Below are 23,002 nucleotides of genomic sequence, written 5' to 3'. Positions count from 1 at the left end.
GACCTCCAAGCTCCGCTTGACGGATACAGTTCAGTCATTAGCTGATGTGTCTCTGTCAGGGTCTTTCATATGAAAATGAACCATGCTGTTCTGATCTAAAAAATGAATATATGTGGTTTAGCTAACTCCATAATACAACCACTGATCCACGTAGATTGGTTGTTAGGTCTTTGCAGCGTAAATAAAGCTCCAAACATTGGGTGACTTCTCCTTAAACTAATATTATCCTCATCATCGCTTGGATGCTGCTCTGGTGGAACAATCCTCTCTCTCAGTGTGTATGCAAGACTTTGGTTTAAAGTGTTTGAGTAAATCCTTTGATGGATGAAATCATTACATTTGCCCTCATGTATATTTCATGTCCCAGTCCAGATTAGTTATTCCAGGGTTTAGAGAAATGCTGAGTGTGATTTATTTTTAATCACAGCAGCTGTTTGCCTTCTCGTATTGAAGATCTTGCCTGACAAAGACGCAGATTGGATAAGACAAATCTGACCCAATGCGACCCATGCCATTTTTAATTTGCACGGCGTTCGACGTTTCACAGATGAAACGGCCATGTTTCAGTTTTCAGACTCAGTCTGTGCTTCATACCAAATTTATTCACTCCCTCAAACACACATGTCAAATCAAACAAACACAACTGTGGTTTGCAGTCGCACTTGCCCAGTCTCCCAAGCAACATCTGAAAGTATTCTGATCAACTTGAAATGTCGCGAGCCATATTCGCAGAGGATCCGATGAAAGGCTTCGTTCTGACAAGCAGTTGTTAATCTCGCCGTAACATTTGGCTAATTGAATGTCTGCATGTTTGTTTCCATGTTGCCCCTCGAGTGACTACCACTGCTGCCTTCTGTTTCTTCGGTGCATTAGTGGTGACGTACAGCACTGCCATGCCACAGGCCCACCAGCTGCCCCGCCACTCTCCATGGCAAAGCTCCCATGAGAAATCTCTCCATAAAAAGTCACATCTCTCCCCGTTACTGTTGTCACATCTGCACCTCTTCCCTCCAGCGCTTATTCCAGCTCACAAGACGTTATTAGGTTATGTGCTGTGTTCTTGGATGTGGATTGAACTCATGAAAGCACAAATATATATATGACTAATATAACATACATATATATATATATATATATATATGCTCACAGACTATCTGCGAGTGTATCCACACATAGCTTGTGAACACAGCAGGAGGCCACAGGTGTGTGAGCCCAAGATGCAGAGAGCCTCCCCTCTGATGCTGCATTGTGGGTAATAGTAGTTAGCAGCAACAGCTGTACCCCCTCTCCCTCCTTCACCTCTAATGTCCTCTCATCATCCCTCTATCAGGCCTAATACCCTGCAGTGATGCCCTCACAGCTGTCTGAGGGGTCTTGGGTATCGCGACACCTGTCAATCTCTCTCTCCCTGATACTCACACACACACACACAGACACACACACACAGAAGCCAAGGCCAGAAAACCTGAAACCCTTTTCTATTCTATGATCATTTGATTGCATCCTGAGAACAGGAGCACACACTTTAAATGTCCCACTTTTTTAAGTTGATACCAGTTGAGACCGTCCAAGAAAAACGTCACCGTCAGTCAAATGCTGACATCTGTTTATGTTCAAGTGACAAAGACTTCTAGCAGCTGTAGGAATTATGGCTCATGTCCGTCAGAGGCAAATAAGGAAATTTTTGTTGTACAGCCAGAGGGAGGAGGTCATCCCACTTTGAAATGGGACACCTATTCAAACTAACAGAGTTTCTTCACAATGCCCATGATCGTTCGCTAAATTAAACCATGGATGTATTAAGGAGGACTGGATGTCACGAACAAAAAGGTTGCTACATTCATTGCTCACTCAGCAAGTATTGTAGCCAATACAGAGGGGCAGCTCTGTCTTTGGTGCACAAAACACAGCTACAAGCTCAAGCCTCATCCCCAGGCTCCCAGTCTGCCAGTTTTCAGCCAGCACCCAGCCCACTAACTGCCAGTCAACTAGCATTCAGTCCGCTAGCCTTCAACAAGCAGTGCAGCCGGCACTCTGGTCGATTAGGCCCCCCCTCCACAGAAGACCCGCCTATGTCACTGGTCTCCAGCCCGACCTCCAGGGGGTTTCCATCTTTGCTGCCGGCCTCCAAAAGGTCCTGCCTTCACAGCCTATGCTTCTGGGCCATCCGCGAGAGCTACATCTGGTCATCCTCCAGGTCACCCTCTAAACCTGCTCTGTTCATCGGTTCTGCCCTCAGGCCACCCGCTTGAGGTCTCCAGCTCCACTCATATTATTAATGTAAAACTTTTGACTATAGCTGCACTAACCAGTGTCAGATCAGAACCGCTTCTATTTGTGCAACCATGATTTCTAACACTTTTGGAAGGCACAGACGAAGAAAAGCGTTATATAAATGCAGTCCATTTACAAATGATGTCCTGCCCATCAGAATGTCAGATCAGAGCACACTTACATGTGTCGTTCTGGAAGGCAATGACAAACAGCTTTGTTGTTTAATTTGAAGGAGTCTTTGTACCAGTTACTGTAATATTCACAATGGATTCCCTCATCAACTTTTGTCCCAATTACGGTAGTCCACAAGAAATAGCAACGCTGTATTTCACATGTAGAAATATGTGTAAAATAAAATAAGATTAACAATTCTTTTGTATTTTTGTGATCTAAATGAAAGTGCAGAGCATCACCACAGCTGTTATCGCTTCTGCCAATGGACAGACAACCAAAGCCTATAAGCTTCATTTTGCCTACAAAATAAAAAAACAGTCCTTTCAAATGGAGGTCAAATTAGCGGCCCTGGTTACCCAAGAGACTTCCCAGAAGCCATCACTCAGGCGGATGCTCAGCTCACATCAGCCAAGCACACACAGACTGCAGCTCGCAACTCTGAGAACCACAGACCTCTGGGTGGTCTTGCCGCGTCTAACCAAGCAGATCTGTCTCCCATCCAACTTCTGACGGACCCGCTGTTTAACACTGGAAGGCTGATATGCGTTTAACTGCAGCGACACCCTGCAGGCTCTTCAGGCACTTTATGACACTGCGTATGTGTGTGTGTGTGTGTGTATTTGTGTCTGAGACTTTGGGCCTGCCACTCTCTGCTCCGCTCCGTCACAAATCCTGTCTGCTAATGACTACCAGCTCTATAGGACCCGAGGCAGGAGGGGTTAAAGCCCACCAATTGAGCGAATAATGAGTTGAATTAGGAGATTTAGGGATGAGGTGGAAGGAGAAGGGGACGGGTGGTACTGAATGAAAACCAGAGGTGCTTACCGCAAAGCTGCAGAGCAGAGAGGCTGGGTTAGAGTGTAATGGGGGTACAGCAGGGTAGTGATGAGAAAGCATGGTGAAATGAAAATTACTGTGATAAAATACAGTCTGATATAGAGGTGGAAATCACACATCACTTAGTTGATTCAAATTCCTTCATTGAGTTCAGCTCAGTGAGTCATAGTCACTGACTGGTTTGTTCATTTTGTGACTGCAGTAATACTGTAAGTGAATGCATCACCATTCTTTGTTCAGTGCTGTCAGACTGTCCTCGGTTCAGTCGTACATTCAGTCTGTTGCTAGTCCAAGTTGTTAAGTTCAGTCAAAACTAGTCTATACAAGCAAGACACAACCCCAAATCCAAAAAGGCTGGGATGCTGTGTAAAGCCTACGTAAAAACAAAATGCAATTTTTTCAACCTGCCTTCAATTGAAATCAGAACTAGAGCGAGATACTTGATGTTCAAACTGATAAGTAAAAAAAAAAAAATCATTGTTTTTGTAAATACACACTCATTCTGAGTTGCCTACAACATGTTCCAAAAAAGCTGGGACAGGGGCGTGTTTACCACAGCGTTACGTCACCGTTTCTTTTAACAGCGCTCAGTGAGCGTTTGGGAGCTGAGGACACTACTTGCTGAAAGTGAAATTCTTTCTCATTCCTGCTTGATATATGACTTCAGATGCTCAGCAATCCAGCTGTACTTCCAGCACTGATGGTGCTTTACAGATGTGCCAGTTACTCATGCCATGGGGACTAACACACCGCATACCATCAGAGACGCTGATAAATTTATGATATTATGGATTGTAGATGGTGAAATCCCTAAATTCCTTGCAATTGTGCATTGAGAAACATTGTTCTGAAACTTCTGGACTATTTTGCTATGCAGTTTTTTCACAAAGTGGTGAACCTCTCACCATCCTTGCTTATGAACATTTCACACCTTTTATACCCAGTCATGATACTATCACCTGTTAGCAGTCAGCCTGTTTACCTGTGAAACCAAACAGGTGTGTTTGGAGCGTTCCACTACTTTCCCAGTCTTTAGTTGCTCCTGTCCCAACTTGTTTGAGCAGATGTTTACTAAAATCAATGACGTTGATGAGGTAAACTATTAAATATATTGTTTTTGAGTGTATGTCCAAAAGGATTATCAAGTAATTACATTCTATTTATGTTTTACACAGCGTCTCAACTTTTTTGGAATCTGGGATCTACACAAGATTAATCATCTGTATATTATTTATATATATTATATATATATATTTATATATTTTGTTCACAGTCAGCTCCTCAATTTAAGCTTTTAGCGAGGAAATAGTGTGAATTATGGCTGAGCTCTCTGTCATAAGTGAGAAGCTCCACTCTTTAAAAGCTACTGATTCGATCAGTGACCATGATGTTTCAGCTGAATCAGGTCATTTTTGATAAACTGTTGCCAAAAATTATTTTTATGCATGTACTGGACACCTCTATCCTGACATTTTCTCAATGCTCTCAGAAACACATTGATTGACCAAAAATGCATTTTAGTTACTGTCATGAGAGGGTGTCCAGAGGAACAGAAGGAACGGCAGAGCCACAAATATCTTGGAACAAATGTCATCACTGTGGAAATAACTCCTTATGCAACTGAGAATAGCATTTCCATTCAGATTAAGTTGTCGCGCCTTTAAAAGACTTTATCTTGCATAATATTTGTTGGTGGGTTTTAGACTGATGAGTTTGGACCATTAAAAGGAAAATGTGCATCTCAGTGTTTATCACTTTTGAGGAGGCCAGGCATCAGTTTGATGAAGTTTATTTTTTAATTCCCCGGAACATCCATAGAGGCCTCCTTAGTAATGCTATTTTCTGTCCAGCTTGCTGGCAGGAGAATTGGCAGCTTTGAATAGCATTACCACTCAGAGTGGGTTGGTGGCCACTTATTAGCTTTATCTTGCATAATATCCGCCTTTACTTAGTTTGAGGCTGATTAGTTTGGGCCGTTTAAATGAAAACTCAGCAGATTGACTGTTGTGAGTTGGCCAGGCAGGGCCTTGTCAAAGTTAATTTCTTTTATTTCCTGGAAGATCTGTAACACCCGTCTTTGGTAATAGTGCTTTTAAAAGTGTATTTCTTACTGTATAAACAAAGGAAGCTGCATTGTCATCCACAATTTCCAGTAAATTCCACCCAAAACAGCCTCTTGGGTAGTATTTTTTTCCATTCCTGGTTTTCTTTGATTGCATACATGTACAAATGAAGCAATATTTGGTTCCTGTGGCCACGTAGTTGACTCGGCCCAGCCTGCTCCCCCTCCTCCCTCAAGCCAAGCATATTTAAGTTTATACACAATGCACAACATTGTTCAAAAGACAAGGCACTCTGAAATCGGCTGGAAGCCTTTGAACATCATGAAACGAGTCATTCCAAGGTTGACTTGGACAGCTAAACATAAACTCTCAGAGTAGAATGATTCATGCTGAAAAGAAGAAATAGATGACGGCTTTCTATTTGCTGGAAAATGAAAATATCAGCCGTAGCAATGAAATGAATTGTAAAGAGAACTCGAACAGCTGCTCCATTCAAGAAGCACCAGTAAATTCTTTTCATTTTTTCTTTCATTCTTGTTGTAGCTTGGCTAGCACGGTTCTAGCCTTGTTAGCCTCCAGAGGCGTAGAACAGGGAGACAGGCAGACAGGCTGTTTTGGGGGAAGGTACGGAGAGAGCGGGTATAATTATCCCACTGTGGCCGAGTCACAGCGTGAGCTGATTGTCTTCAGTCAGAGGAGACAAGCTGAGTGCAAAACGATTCTGCTGGAAGACCTCGACCCTCCAGCTCATCACCAACACTTAGGCTCTATTGTTTACTGAGGGAGTCCAACATACTGACACACACACACACACACACAGACACACACAAAATGCATGACCCAACCCCTAGTGGCAGGTTAAACACCAAGATTGTTCTGCCCTGCCACACCTCATCAGAGTTGAAACTATTTAGAGGCAATTGAAGTAAGTATGTGTGTGTGTGTGTGTGTAGCTGATTGTTCTGAGGTAGCCTGTCAGATGAGCTATTTTACTCTCTCTTCATGCCACATGGTTCGTAATTGGCACGCTGCTGGTCCATGGATCCATCTTGTTTAAAATTTGAGATGTGGCCCATTTTAATTGAGATCATTTCTTGAAGTCCTAAATTAAAAAAGAGAACAGTCACAAAGAAACAAACAGCACAGCGATCAATAAGCCACAGACGCCTCCAAAGATACTGCAGGTTGATTGGTCTAATGAGTAAGCAGGGATTCAGACAGACCACAGCCTGGTGTTAAAGCAGAGTAGGGGGCTGCATTAGTAGTTAGGGGCATATGGTTTACGGTTGAGTAACAGATGTCATGTAGTCTAATGCAGTCAAAGGCTTATCTGATGCGATACAGCTGGAAAGTTATCACAGCAGCAACTATATTTTTGATTTTACAATCACAAGCACAGCAATAGAAATATATTTTGCCACTACGAACTGATGCTGACACTGTTAGACCCCCAGTCAAATGAATGAGAAGTTGTGTTTTCTCATGCAGGACTGCTGCTGGTCTGAACACTAAGGCCTCAGGCCAGTCACAGGTATGCTCCTCAAAGTACTGGCCTTGGATTTGATGCCTAAAACCGTTGTATCTCAGGATATCTCTGAACGAGGAGCTATGTTCATGCAATGAAAATGGTCAACATAGTCATCTTAAAGAACACCAACGATGATAACTATAACTGTAAAAAATTGTTTTAAAAGAGTCCACACTACAACAGCAACAACGACAGTGGTGAACCATATCTTTGGGATCATTTTCGAGTGATTTGATGAACAGTAGAAACACTGAGAGCCAATCAAAATCCATTTGAATTTACAGAGCGTCATGTTAGACATGGCGGATGACAGAGACTCATCACTGAGGTTAAAAAAAAATGTCTTTACAAAGATGCTGTCAAGAAGAAGGACATCAGGGATGCAATCAGGCTCACTCTCAAAATCAGTGGTCAGTGTTTTGTTATTGTTCTACCAACTTATTGTATGCTTTTATATAACATCACACTAGCCTGCAAATTACAGAGAAAACAAAGGGAACTTTAAGCCTGATTTTTATTCCTCTGTGCTGTGGAGCTTCATTGTTGTCCAAAAACAGCTACAAACACATGCTGTGCTTATCGATCCCACATAGTCCCCCCAGTTTATTTAACCTGTCTGAATTTTATAAAAACTGCAGTGCCCAGCTGTTTTCAAAAATGTAACTGTATATTGGTGATCCATTAAAAAAAATTTACGTCTTCAGTCGGAACGAATGCAAGGAATGCTAAGGGCCGAGTGTGACGGGGGGGGGGTTGCAAGGTCCTGGTATCGAGAGATGCTTGTAGATCATGTAGTTGGTCGTTTTGGCCTTTTCATGGGATTTGTTGACAATAAAAAAATCTATAAAAAAGAACCACCCTACTCTTAAAGGAAGAAGAAAAAGAGTCTGAATTTGCCTAAAATACGTTAGAATTACTCAGTGTTGTGCAACAAACAAACTTGGACAGCATCCTCTGAAGTCTGTATATATACATATATCATTCCACTGCTCATTAGGGCCATTTCCATTTCATTTTCACTTATTGTCGTTTAAAGTAATGAAGACGGTGAACCTTAGTGACAGCGGGATTCTCTGAACCGGCTCGTTGTTTTCGATGTCTCCTGTGTAAAGTGGGACTCTGCAGCTTCCAGATGCTCCAGTCTTGTGGGAAAGGGGAGAGAGAGCCACTCTGAGAGCTCGGCCTCAGATGCTCTGTGTGTTATTGTTACATTCCATGCACCTATTAGAAATCCCAGCCTTTGAGGCTTTATACAGACTGACCTGACAGGCTCGGAGGAAGTCTTGCCCCAGCAACAATATGTGTGTCTTTGTTATGAGTGCACATGTGAAGATCCATAAAAATACTAATAATGCTCCTGAAATAAAAACAGACAATATTTGATTCACAAATTTTAATTCACTTCAACACTGGATGAACTAAGATTTCATTGGAACTGCACTTAAGTCCAACCCTGATTCCTGTCATACAGAAAAGCACAATATTGTCATGTGGAGTGATTGGCATCGATGTAATAATCAAAAGGCAGGTCATCTGTTTGAGTGTAGCAGCCAATCAGGATAGTCAAACAAGACGCTATCCATTCTCAGATATTGTTTTGAACATACTGTATACTGTACTGCACCAAACATCAAACAAAAAAACAGTTTGAATTATTCTGAAATACTCTTGTGATTGAATTTTCCTGGCACAATGAAATGAAGTGACTTCACTGAGTTATCCAAAGGAAAAAAAAAAAAAAAACAGCACTCTCCTGGTTCTCCAAACTGGCTCAAACATTTAAAGTCACTCAGCAAAGTAAGAAATAAAAGTTTATCAAGAACAGTTTATACCGTGTTGGGTATTTACAGACATCAAAAGAGTCAAACCTGCCACACTTCTTTAATGGCTCAAAAAGTAGATTGTCATCAACTGCAGCAACAATAGCACAGTGTTGCTTTTTTATTGAACTATTTCTCTTTTCAACAACTTTTCTTTTTGGGAAACAGACTATAAAAAATTCTCATAATACAACATGACAGGACTTCTTTTACCCAATAACACTCAGTAACTGCTTCTTCTTGTTTTCTTTCACTCTTCTCCTTTTCGGCGTCTTTTTTTAGGGCGGAGAACTCCTAATGTCTCTTGTTACCCAAACACCCGCCCAGCTCTAAAAACCAATATTTAAAACCATGGAAATAAAAACTAAAAATAGCACATGATGACAGCAATTCTAACCATAATAACAACAATAATAACAATAATGATAATAATAATAATCATGGATAAAGATAGCAATAAATAGGGTTGGTGAAGTTTAAGTGCGGGTAGGTGTGGTGAAACACAAGACTGTGGGCACCAATTAGAGAGAGGGAAAGGGGGAGAGAGTGAGATGGAGAGAGGAGAGGAAGAGTGGAAGGGGTGGACTACCGCACATAAAGTGACTGATTGTTTGGTTGCTGAATCTCCGCTCTGTCCTTCCTTTCTTGACATTTTTCTCGCCGCACGTACGCGGGTGGTGCCAGGAAGGGTTCAGAGTCGTGGGTGCACAGGCCCGAGTGTCCCTCCACGCCACATCCTCTTGATGTCCGTCCACTGTCCTCCTACCGAACTGTCCGCTGCTCCTCTTTGAGTCATTTCTAAACCTCACAGCATTTGTGAGCCTTGAGAGGAGAGACAGAGAAAGGGAGGCAGGAGCACACCACATCACAAAATGTCAGTGTCTTTGTGAACAGCAAGTGCCGGACAGGACCGGTAGTGATCCTGGAGTGTGACGGTGAGGCGGCGGCCGGATGTGGAGTGGTCATTTCCTCTTTCCACAATGAAATGAAGCTCGCAGGTGAACAGCGAGTGCCATATATCCACATTCTCAGGCAGGCAACAGCATTAGCAACATCAGTGTGTGTCCTGAGGATTTATAGGATTGTAGGGGTCTTGGAAGGCCCCGCGATCCAGTCTATAAATGTCACTCAGTGGGTCAAATTCAACCCAGCATGTAGGAACTATGTCTTATGTGACTGTGCTCAGACTTTAGAGAGGAGGAACAGGAACGATTTCTGGCCAAAGCTGATGAAATCCTGCCTCCTGTGTGTCTGTTCTGGCTATTGGCTGATTAGGAAACGTTTTTTTGTGATCATTTTCAGTTGTTGCCACATGAAGATTTTGTTTTGTGTTTGTGTCTGTTTGTAGTTTAGAGGCATGAGCACCAATAGCCATAGCTAGTCATAATTTCACTCCACAAAACAGGTTTTCACTGACGTCTGCCACGATAATGAGTCGATCCGGTCATTTCAGGCGTGAACAGTATCTCAGCCCAACAGTTTCTTTCTAAATCTGTGCCTGCATAGATATTCACATGTCACACAGTTTCTATGCAGCCATCCTCCATGAACTCCGACCAGCCACCACTTCATTATTATAGACCTTTTTCTTTGTCTCACCCCCCAACACCCCCCCCCTCCCCCTCTCTCTTTTTCTCTGTCGTCTCCTCTCTGTGTGTCAGTCTCTACCTCTGGTAGTCAGCCTGCTCTCTAGGACTGGATGAAGAGCTCCCAGAGGCCAGAGGGCCACCAGGCCGTCCATGCCCCTTGTCCTTGCCTTCCTCCTGAGCAACATTGGTCCCTGAGGACGACTGGCTGGAGTTGGAGCTGGAGGAGGCTGGAGGCTGGTTCAGCCCCCCTGTGCTCCCACCACTCCCCTCTGTGGACTGAAAGATCTCCTCAGCTCCATCTTCACTAGACTCTGGGTCCTCTGAACCCGAAAGCAGCTCCTCTTCTCTGTATTCACTGACGTCCACACCTCCACTGGCAGCAGCCCCCTCACCCAGCTCCTTGAGGCGCCCATGGTGCTTGACGTGGTAGCGCTGGTTCTGGAAGAACTTGATGATGGTGTGTTTGGGCAGGTCAAGCTGTGCTGACAAAGTGTGAATGGCCTCCTGGTCTGGGTACAGTCCAACATCCTGGATGAAGCTCTGCAGGATTCCCAAGGCCTCCATGGAAATCTGGAATTGACAAAGCCAGGATGCAGGGTGAATACATAGTTAAAGAATGTGAATTAAAACTGACAGATAGATATTGGACCCAGACAGGGAGAGTAGAACAACGTTCTGGACCTTAGTGCGTGATCGTGGCTTCTTGTTGCTCCCAGCGTTGCCAACAGTGCCAGGTGGGCATCCGCCTGCAGCTCCTGCTCCCACGTTCTGTGACCCCTCCTCATTCACCGGAGCAGATAGCAATTCTTCTCGCATCGGGGACAGGCGGTGCTCCTTCATCGGAGCCGGGGGTGGCCTGTGAAGTGCCTGACGAGAAAGACAAAAGAGCTGATTAATGGGGCACAGTGACCCCTGATCAAGACCAGAGCCAGTAATTCACTCACCATGCTACTTATTATTTTGGAACAAACACCTAAGCATTAATCTATGCTATTTGACCTAAATCCAGTGTCATTCCAACATCTGGATGCATTTGGCTTGTATAATCACTTGTGCTACAATGATTAACGCAACTCCATTACTTTTTTATCATAGCTGAAAAATAAAACTTTCTATCCTATAATCTGTCAGGACCTGTATGATCATCACATCTTCTACAACATGCAGCAACGTGTTCCCCCCCAGCACACAGTAGCCAGGGCTGCAGGGTGAACACCGGGTGAGAACAAGTGTTTCACAGCTCACAGAGCGTCACGGTCTATTAAGCAGCTCCAAGGCTGGCATTCAAACTGCTGTGTGTCCAGTATACCTTTGACCTAATGTGTGTAAGATTAGGTCTAGTAAAACGCCAACCATCTGTCTGCCAGGAAGTCTCTTATTTACAAACTTATGACACCTCATCACTATTTAACCAGCCCATTCAAAACCTCAGTCAGACAGAGTGAAGAGGGAGGGAGAGGACAAAGTCATATAATCATTTTGGATTAGTGCTTAGATGAGGCCAATAACCACTGCTGTGGTTCTAGTTTGATAGTAATGCCAAAGCCACCCGTTTGACACCCTGGTAACAACAAAAAAACACAACTTTACTTAAATTTGATATCTTTTAACCGTTTTAAAATTAGGCACATCAAATCACTGATTTGCTCAAAGGCGTTTGCTGAGCAATTCCACGGCACAGTCACTCCATAACGTGACAGTGTGAATTTCCGCATAGCTCTAGGAATCGTGTTTATGCTACTAGGAACATGCAGCGCAGAGTTTCAACAGCAAAGGCAAGAAGTGATCAAGAATCAAGACTGGATCCTTGTTTCGTCAGACATTCTCACATTTTTTTAGGCGTATTTTACGAATAAACTGTCACCTGTAAAACAAATTTGAGATTTTTTCAAATGCTTGCTTTTGGAGCTTCCTGTCTGGCTGCCTGGTTATTGGTTTGTCATTGAATTTTATCTGTTTGATTGGTCTTTCAGTTTCAGCAAAGCAGGAATGCATCCTGCGCAGCCTTAGTGGAAGCACTGCCTGAATTATTTCCTCTCTGTGCTGCCGCTAAAGACCTTGATTCAAGAGCACATTTACACTGGAAAAGGTTGAACTTCCAACGAGGACTTTTATCAAGTCAGATTTTCCAGTAATCCAGGTTACAACAGTTTAGCGTAAGGAGCTCAATCTGTAGCAGCTTTTCAGCAAGATTTATCCACAGGATTTTTAAAAAGGACACGTAAGTTAGACACAGATAGGTGTAGAAATGTGAGCGGTGGAGCTCAGCCGGCGGAGAGGAACCCTCTGGCTGTCAGGACCAGAGTAACGGCTGTTTGACAGCAGTGAGGAGGGCAGAATGAAGTGTTGGGAGGGAAAGTGGAGACTTTGGTTGTTTGTCAGAAGGTAGTGGCTGTTGTGAGAGCGTTGTGGTCATGTCCCGCCCGCTTGCTTTAAGAGCAGGGAGGGGCCTCCCCACTGGAATGCCCAGCTATAAATCTGTGGCGCATTAAAATTAAAGGACCCACATAAAGATAATAGTCATTCGCCTTTCTCTCCCTCTCTTCAATAATAACAGGGTATTACTTAAATAATATTGAGGGCAGGCCAGACCATGAAATTGCTCCGATTTCTTTCGCAGGGGCTTTATTTTCAGGGGGAGAATGACCAATTTACAGGAATTCAGTAGGTTTTTCCTTTTTCGTCATTTTCTCTCTCCCTCCCCCAATCTCCTGTTCCTTTCACGCAAAGTGACGGTTTTAGATATCGGGAAAAGAGAAAAGACGGTAAGAATGCTGGAAAACCAACAACAAAGAGAGTGCGAGACATTGAAAACGGCCAGAAAAAAAAAGATATCTACCCCTGCCCTAATGAGGACCACACAGCCACAAACATCCTTCATACAAACTTACTGACACGCTTAATAACTAAATTGAGGGTAAACCACGGAGGGGATTGTGAAACCTGCCCCCCACCCCAACCCCCCTTTCACATACCTTCATTATTTCTATGCTTATTTGGGCTGACAGCAAGGATTCTTGGATCAATCACGACACACACTTGCATGCAGCAATGGCGGGGCCTGGTCTCCCTCATGCACTAATGATGATGTTGGAGAGCAGAGCCAAACACACAGGGCTGCTCGGCTCCTTCACTTCACCTCCAAAGACTCGTTGTCTGTCTCGTCCTTCAGCCGCCCATCCTCTTTCTTCTGTGCTCACACTCTTCTTTCATACCTTATTGTTCCCCCTTTGGTGTCTTTTCCCTCTTTTCTATAATCCTGCTATATGTTCTCATTCTCCTCCTCCCTCTCCCTTCACTTCTAATGCATCAGGACACTAATGAAGTGGGCCTCTGCCAAGCCAACATGACTCCACATATAAAATCAGCCCTGAACTGGTGGATGCCAGGAGCCCCCACCCCCACCTTCCTATGTCCTCCACCTCCACATCCCTCCATTCTTCTCACTGCTGTCCCTGCCATTGTCACTCCACACTTTTTACACCTTCGGTCCCAGCTGACTGCTCCTTCCACCTCCTGTGTCTATTTGCCTTGTGCTCTTCAGCCTCTACCGTCTGTCTGACACAGTCTGTAAATCAGTACAAGAGTAGATCAAAGATATTGCCTCTTTCAGCCTTGAGTATTTCTTCAAAATAGGCTGTAGATAAGACAAGATGTATTATTTCCCATTTCTATTAGGAAGCTCTAGTGAATTCTTCAGCCGGGCTTATACTAAAAAGAATATTTCAAAAGTTTGGAAAGGTCTGGGCGCATAAAGCTATAATAAACTAGTGCAATAATGCTGGTGCAACAACCTCGACCACGCATAATTCAATTTTTCTGCACTTTCTTATTGGAAACATTTTTCTGAGCACTGGAAATTGCAAGATGACTTCAGCGTCCTCTCAGAGCAGGCTTCTGGGTGTGTGGGAGCATGAAACCCAGGTGATAATCATTAAACTGATCTGCTCCTTACAGGGAATATGATTGAAGGCTCACACCCCAGGACAATTACCTAGAAATGTAGCCACACCCACGCACGTCGCTGCCAATAAGTCCTCCGAACTAAATGACAAAAAAAGTCAATCGTCAATTGTCACTGCCTTCCTAAATGACCCATACGAGTATTTTGTGATGCTGTGCACCCACCAGCAGGACAACGTTGTTCTCCTTCCAAAGTGCATATGACTGGCACAACATGAGTCATGTGACCTTCCACCTCCATGGTTAAGGTTTGGTTAGGTTTAGGGATAAAAACTACTTGTTTAAGGTTAGAGAAAGGTCATGGTCATCGCTAAAAGAAAACGCTGCCTCTTCACAAGCAGAAACATTTAAACTGTGGTCTCCTGCTTCAAAGTCACATGATTTGTTGACCCAAGAAATTAACCCGGCCTCCAGCTTTTTAGAGACGCTGTAGTGGCGTCAAGCACCTTCCTCCTTTGCTTGACAAATTTCCTAATTTATACGCCCATAAGATGCCCTTATCAGGTCAATGTAAACACAATGTAAGTCTTTATAGGATTTTAAAAAATGACCAGTGCTGTCACTTTTCTGATGAGGACAGTCTCCGTTGGCAGTTTGACTGACATTTGAATGCTTCACTAGTGGTGAAATGTAACCAGATACTTTGACTGAAATTATGGTGCTTTTATGGTACATTTTTGTGGTCGTCTTATACTCTCCACTCTATTCATTTGACATTTACAGTTACTTGTTACTTTGCAGTTAGAGATTCAACATACAAAATACATTCATACATACACTATCCAATATCCAGGACATGAAATGGTTCAAATTAGCTCTACCTCCACCACCTACAATCCTAAAATGCTGCATGAAAATGAATACATCAGTGATAATAACACAATGACACAATATATCAACACCAAATGGGCCTTTTTGTTCATAATGAGTACTTTTACATTTCAGTGTATTTGGCTGATAAAGCTTCTGTACTTTAACTCAAGTGAGATTTTGAATGCAGCTGCAAAAACAATGCGTTGTCTCAAGTGACAAATGTGTCCTCTCCAGCAGAGAGTCATGCGTAGGATTGATCTTATGATCGTTCATTTCTCTGTACCGTGCAAGTCACATGAGATCTTCCATTGAATAAAACTTTTTCATGCAATTTATCTTCTGAACAGGCTGAAAGCTAATGTCAGCAGAGGCTTAGAGTGTGTTTGTTCATCTCCATCTCTCCCTCCCTGCCTTTCGCTCCTCCCACCTCTGACATTACACTTTGGAAGAGACTACATGTCACTTAGAGCAACACAATACAGCCCCGCTCTCCCAAAACCACAAGCGCTGGAGCCCCATGGCCAGACCAGCTCTTCTCATGGCATGATTCAATATTCCTGAAAAACTTCTATTTTTTCCTTCTCTCTCCCCCTCTCTCTCTCTCTCTCTCTCCCTCTCTCTCTCTCTCTCTCTCTCTCTCCCTCTCTCTCTCCCTCTCTCTCTCTCCCTCTCTCTCTCTCTCTCTCTCTCCTGGCAGTGCTGTGAGTGCTCTGCAGTAAAATGAAAAGTTTTCTTTTAAACGTAAATCAAGGCAAATTACGGCGCAGAACTATGAAAGAATTATAGAACATGAAATATTCATCTTCTCCTTAATGAGCTCTGGTCCTCCAGGGCCCCTAACTCTCTCTCTCTCTCTCTCTCTCTCTGTGTGTGTGTGTGTGTGTGTGTGTGTGTGTGTGACCACCAGGGACACCATTAACACAGAGATAAATATGTAATGAAGAAAAAAATCACTTTTCTGTTAGTTTTGTGCATGACTTCACCTTTCTTGTTAATCAGTGTTTTTTTTATTTTCTTTCTCGATCTGTCTCTGTCTGTCTGTCTCTGTCTGTCTGTCTGTCTCTGTCTGTCTGTCTCTGTCTGTCTGTCTGTCTGTCTCTTTCTCTCCCCCCTGTATTTGAATAAGTGTGTGTGTGCTTGCGATTTATGAGGACTGGAGGCAGGTTAGGGGAGTACATGAGTCACTGCACATTTCCTTTTTTTGGAAAATAATGTTTCTTATTTGTTTTTGTTGATGAAAAACTGTATACACGTCATGTTACTGAGGCAAGCTGAGAGTGCAGCTGAGTGTTGGTGGGAGCGTGTGTGCATGCGCGTGTGTGCGCACACGTATTCGTGTGGTCACACGCATGCACGCACTTGCATATTTTTTTTGTTCAAACCGTGTGTGGTATTCATTCCATTTATCAGCAATTAAACAATTAACTTAATTGTGGTTTGCCAAAAAGCCCAAACTCCACCCTGCAACAGTGAATAAGAGGCCACCAGGATGCTCTGAAGTCTGGAGAGAGGAACACGGAAAGAGAGGCAGCTACTTCTTCTCAAAGTGAACAAATGAAGAATAGAAACAAATTGTTGAAGCTTTAACAATCTTTCCCCAAATGTAAAGAAAAAAAATCCCATCATATTCTGGGCGTAACAGCAGCAGCTCAATTTGTCACAAAGACAGAAAGGAAGGACTTTAATAACAAAGAAAGACTTGATTTGGTGCGACCTTTCAAAAAGACCTAAACCAACAGCACGATAGTCCGCCTCGATAATTTCTCACTTCCGGACGCTGTCTGTGGCACTCAGCCCCGAGCCCATTGGATGTGTAAAAGTTGGAAAATGTTTCCCAAACATAAAATTTAGTTTCCTAAAACAGCTGGGCACTGTAGTTTTTAGTAAATGTTACTCAAGCAGGAGTAAAGATGCATGTGGGACTATTTCCTACTGCAACACATTGGGTGTTCTAGTATTTAAGGCAGCTGAATGGTGTATGTGGGATTGAAGTACAGTGCTTATGTTCATGGCAACGAAGGAACATGTCATCCAGCGCAACAGTTTGACTCACTGATGTGGTTTTAATAACAATAAACAGCAATCAACACATGTTAAAGCCTAGTGTCGCCGTAAGCCGTGACAGTGTGACAGTGATCCAGCATGAACGATACCAGGGCCCTTAAACCGAAGCGGCTACATGGACTGCAGCCATCACTTATTTCATTATTTAAACCGGTGCTTTTCCTGTTGTGACACGACAGAATGTCTTCTGTGAATAAATGTTTGAAATCAGTTACTGAGTTTTTATAGGATTTGTTTCCAAGAGGTCAGACATCTGGAAAACCGTGTGATCTCTTAAAGGGACACTCCACTGATTTTACACATCAAGATCAGTTTACTCATCGTGGGAAGCACGACTCGGCTGCTGAAAACATGTTGTGTAATGGCTCTGGAGGGAACTTTCCAAACTCTGAGAAAATAATACCTGATGATGTCATCAGGGTTTTCTTGGCTTGGCCTCTGAGATTTCACATTTTTGACAGAAAGTCTGTCTTACAAAACCAGGGTGTGGAGGTTAAAAGACATGGGCATTTACCAGGCGCCTCCTGTTTTTCATGGTTTTTCACGGTCTTGACAGGAGCGATTTGTTGTAGCTTTGGCAATCAGCACGTTTGTACTGTGTGTGATGCCAGTAAAGCACTGTTGGATTAAAGTGAGACACGGAGAGAGAGGAGTAAGGGCGCAGTGGCTGTTACTTCTTGTTCTAGTCCACCACTCCTGGGGTCTCAGCTACGGTGAGTGGTCATACACACACACACACACACGCAAACGCCCCTTGACTTGCAGCAGAAATCAATTTAGCAAAAACAATAAAGAAATTATTTATAAGGGCAGACTCTGCCAAATTAGCTGTGGGACGCACTTAACTGCTAAAGCCGTGTGAATAAGAGCTGTGGAGCGAACACCAGGACTGTGTCACTCATGAAGAAATGTGATGCTTCTGAGGTTACTGACACACACACACACACACACACACGTAGCACCTGCAGACTTAATAGGCACACTGTGACAGAGTCAGCAATCTCCCAGAGCCCCCAACATGTAGAAATTGCTCATGCTACTTTACATACAATCCAGTCCAAGCACACAGCCACACACACACACACACACACACACACATCACTGGTGTGTGGATTTACTGTATAGCTAGGCCTCAGCACTGCATTCATTTTTCATGTGTATTTGTGGTTGGTTGCTACAGTTTTAGAGACCCTCTTATTGTCCACAACACAAAAGAGCGCTCACATTACCAACTATCAGTGTGAGATTTTGTGTATGTGCATGTGTGGCAGATGGGACACATGTGTGGTCTGTGGTGGCAGGCTGGCTGGAGCCTGAGGTTGGTGGGGGCTTCATGTGGGATGAAGGGGGGTCTGAAGACAACAAAATGAGCACACACGCACACACACACACACACACACACATCTATACACACAAACATACACACACCTCATTTCCCATTAATAAATCACCACTGTTTCACTACAGTTCATCTCCCTGTGTCTCTCGAGTCGGGTGGGGGTTGGTCGTGGTGGTGGGGGTTACGACATGGGCGTTATGAGGGTAAACTTTATTTTTAGTCTTTGCTGAGAGTGTGAGAGGACCAGAGGAATGTGTTAATGGTGCCACCACAGCTTCCTCCCCATCTTCCCATCAGCCTTTAATACTGGGCTCTGAATAGGAGAGAGAAAAATTGCCTGGTGGCAGAGTGGAGGTGGGCGGAGCTGCACAACAATCCATAAGAGTCATGTCGAGATGCTAAATGGGAAGTTTGAGAATTTGCCTGTTTTTGATTTATGGCATATGGTATATACTATATGTGGTATATAATAGCTTTGCATTGGGGGGCAGGGAGGGCTAGTGGTTAGACAGACTATCTCTCAACCGGAAGACCTGATCTCAGGCCTGCACTGCTGAAGTGGATTTGAGCAAGCAGTTTGTGTAGCTGACCTTAACCTTTGACCTTTTTACAGTGCTTTCAGTTGGTAGCAGGACAGTGACGCCTTTTCTGTTGTTCAGCGTTTTGGGAAATACGCTGAGTCATGTATTCACTTATCCACACATTTCGTGAAAATGATGTCTGTTCAAATAAAGCAGCAGCCAACAAACAGCAAACAGTTCAGGCTTCACAGACAACCAACTTCACCCACCAGCACCTCTAAAGCTCACCAGTTAACATGTTATGTCTCGCTTGTTTAATACCTATTAGCAGTGTTTCAAAGAGTTGTGTGATGGACTATTTCTTGGCCAGTAGCAGTGATTTTATGAAGTTCCTCAAAAATGACTACAAGGTCAGGCTTGTACAGACGCACGAGACACACTGGGCTTTCAACTAACTCCAGTGCAAACCCATCCACAGCAGTATTAGATGGTCAGAGCAAGGTGACGTAGTATCAAGAGAAGATAATGTCTGTGTAGGGAGGTCAGGGTGGACGGGTGGGTAAAACACAGGGCTTTCACATAGCAGACTGCTGCTTGTGTCGCCTGTGAAATCAAAAGTCGAGCTTTACTTATGATCTTTTCCTAAAACTAAGCAGTTTTGGTGGCCAAAATAAACCAAACCTCAACCATTTGACAATGTGAACCACGCATTAGAAAAGGCTTTCTGGCAGACGTCTCATACAGACACTAAAGGGGTACCTTGTGTGCCTGAATGAGATGCCAAGGGGCATGACAAAACTTTTTGATGATCTGGAAATGAGAACAGACTGAAATGACACATCAACTATGAGGTTTACAATCCCCCCTCAGGTCAATTTAGTTGCTATTCTGGAGCTTTCTATTCTGTCATGCTGTATGTTCTTTGGGACATTGAGTTTGCCAGTTGGGATGATAGATTTCCGTTTTTTTTTTTGTTTTGTTTTGGTTTTTTTTGAGCCATTTAAGGTCCCTCTCCATTTGATATGATCTAAAGCTCCAGAACAGCAACTAAATGAAACATCAGGTGAGATTGTTTCGTCAGCTGCAGAAAATAAACTTTGAAAATCAACTTTTAAGGAAACACGATTAGATTTCCTTGAAACATTCAGAAACTCGAAATTTGAACAGCTGCAATTCCATGTGATATGATTGAACTTTGAACCTCAAGAGACGATGAGGTTGTGCTAATTTTCATCTTTGAGTATTTGAGAGATTTACCGTTTAGCAAACACGATTTACAGCCAAACTGTTGATTGTTCTCAGTTGGCCTAGTCAGTCACCTGACCTCAATCCAAATGACCTTATTTCAGTTGTTAATGACTAGACTTAAGGTAAACAGTCGGTGAAACAGGCAGTCAGTAAAGGTGATGGAGACATCGTTGTCTGCTGAAGTCACTGGGTGGAGATTTCGGCTATTGACTGCCAAGGATTTATAACCAAATATTAAACACAAAAGTTATTTTAATTTGGCCATTTTAATTTGATCCCTAAAATTGTACCACTGTATATAAAAAAGACTGAAATTCCCATGTTGCTCGTCTGATGTGGATGTAAACTTCCTCACATGAAGCTGAATGTCAGCTTTTTAACCTCCAACCATCAAATGCACTGTGCATGTGCACTGCACAGACTCAACAAAGCAAGGTTTTATCTATGTAGCTTAGGAGCAATAAGAAGACAGAGAGACGGACAGGGCACAGGTTTCAGAGTGGGAGGGTAACAGTAATGACAGAGGCCAACACGTCAGCATGTTTCCTGCATCGATCTTCCTCACCCTCCTTCAGCCTCTGCCGCCCTCCTCAAAAACTAATGAGGCATTTCCTCCAGTGCCACACCACCCAGCAACACTGTTTACTCTCTGTTCCACTGGGGCACGAACAGACACACAAACACATGTGCACACACAGCCAGATCAAACAATACAGCACATACTTATATGAAATGAATAGAACAAGGAATTACTAACGACAGGTGAAATACAGTATGTTCAATAATCACCATCACTGTCATTGGTGACAACCTTTTTTGTCTGTACATGTACTGCATACTGCTGTACATGTACATGTGGTATATATATACACACACACAATGATCGTTGGATCATGTTCAAAAACAGGAGATATGTTTAAAGAAATAGTTCAACATTTTCAGAAATAGAATTATTGGCTTTCTGGGGGAGATTTAGCTGTAAAGATCAATACCACTCTCATGCCTTTCTGTTCAGTATAAGGTTACAGAAAACAGATGGTTAGCTTAGCTTAGCAAAAAGACGGGAAACAGGGGAAAACAGCTAGCCTGTCTCTGTCAAATATCTGTGTCTATCTGGACACGGAGGTACGAGGTGCATGTACAAACCAGCTGTAAACACTTTCTTTTCTGGCTCTTACCTGTGTGTCTTGTGGCAGGTGGAGGACAGTGTGCAGCCTCTCGGTGTGATGGTGCCTGGACTCCTCCTCGTATGCCAGGTCTCTGTCGGCCTGCGGCAGGGTCAGAAACCTCCGAATGGTGCACAGGTTCTCCCAGAGAGTGCGGTTCTCTGGACTGGGATTCTCCTTCCACCGAAGCAGTTCACACAGCCAACCCTGGAGCAGAGGCATGAAGGTGGGGGTTAAAGATAGTTAGGCAGATATATTGAATACAGAATATATTTTAGAAAATGGGCTTTGTCATGTTCTGGTAGATGAGAAGAGTGATACCACTCTCATGCTTGTATAGTAAAAATAAGTCTACAGCCGGCATATAGTTCATGGATTAAGCAGGTTGTATTTTGTGTTTTGAGATATTTGTTTAATGGTTATTCTCTATGAGACTATTTGATGGCATGGAGGTGTAATCAAATGCCTGTAAGCAAATTAACACCTCATGTTCATGATTTAAACTGGAGGAGAGCAACATTCATATTTACTGTACACATGTGAGAGTGGATTCAACCTTCACATCTAACAAAGTGAATAAGTGCACTGACGAATGGGAGACTATTCCCTTAAACCTGTCTTATAAATACATTTTGACGGAGGAGGGTTTTGTTCCCCATGACACAACATTGTTTAGTCCATCCTTGTGTTTTTTGTTTTATTATATTACGGTATATTATATTTTATCGGCCCTCTCCCAATGTGGAGCCCTAGAATCAGCACCTACTAGCAAGAAAGCTGGGTGAAAAAGAAAGATATAAAGAAGATGAGATAGACAGAGTCGGGGGATAAAGAAGTCAGAATCAAATTCAGCAAAAAAGATGAAGAAGCTGGAAGCGTGCAGGGTTTGTGAGGTAAATGTAGGAAAGAAGACGAGGGAAGGAGAGAGGGAGAAGATTCAATTATATCTGCTAGACTGGTTCAGTTTGTGACACCAGCTGTTGTGTTCAACCAGCCACCTCGGGCAGCATGCACCACTAATAGCCTGATCATCTCTCTCTTCCTCTCACTCTGTCCTTGTGGCCAGCTGCAGCAGATGGGTGCGCTGAGCCGTGACCCTCAGCCACCCCCAGACCCACCAACCTGGGGGACCCTGCTAACAGCACACACGCGAACACACACAAACACAACCATGCACGTGCTGTATACATGCGTGCATCTCATCATTTCTCACGCTTACACCTGGCGACTCATAGCAACATGTAACTATATCCATAAATGAAAGGATTTTGGCTCCTCAGCTGCCTCTGCTTAACAACGAGTCCTCTCTCTTACAGCTGTATTTACAACATGACATCTTTTTTTGTTTTGTTTTTTCACATTTTCTCTTTAATTTAGTTCTTGGTCCCTGTCTAACAACCTTTCCTTTGGCCTGAGGAGGGAAACAAGCACACATCTCTGTCCGGAGAGAGGGTTCTCCTTGAAATATTAAGTGTTAACATCCCGATATATATATCTATGTAGGAATACAACACCCAGTAAACACAGAGGAAAGAAGCTGCCTGGCTAGCGAGGGTGGGTGCAAGCCTTGGCTTGTCCTTGTTATCCTCCTCCTCCACCTGGT

At 43.4% G+C, this 23,002-nt stretch overlaps 1 protein-coding gene across 2 annotated transcripts in view; it reads right to left on the bottom strand.

Moving 5' to 3' along the window:
- Positions 1-10,321: 10,321 nt before the first annotated feature.
- satb2 (SATB homeobox 2) overlaps positions 10,322-23,002 on the bottom strand; it is a 45,025-nt gene continuing 32,344 nt past the window's right edge. Inside the window, exons 12-14 of one of the 2 annotated variants that reach the window (XM_041950572.1) lie at positions 21,412-21,606; positions 10,967-11,173; positions 10,322-10,855 (exon numbers count right to left, since the gene is read on the bottom strand). In XM_041950572.1, coding sequence (XP_041806506.1) covers positions 10,361-10,855; positions 10,967-11,173; positions 21,412-21,606 — 897 coding nt within the window. In that variant the 3' untranslated portion in view covers positions 10,322-10,360. The remainder of the gene's footprint in view (positions 10,856-10,966; positions 11,174-21,411; positions 21,607-23,002) is intronic. The other variant, XM_041950573.1, reaches the window with a different exon arrangement.

The sequence above is a fragment of the Chelmon rostratus genome, chromosome 13, assembly GCF_017976325.1.
Source record: "Chelmon rostratus isolate fCheRos1 chromosome 13, fCheRos1.pri, whole genome shotgun sequence".
Taxonomy (NCBI): domain Eukaryota; kingdom Metazoa; phylum Chordata; class Actinopteri; order Chaetodontiformes; family Chaetodontidae; genus Chelmon; species Chelmon rostratus.
This window is presented reverse-complemented; position numbering and strand designations above follow the sequence as displayed.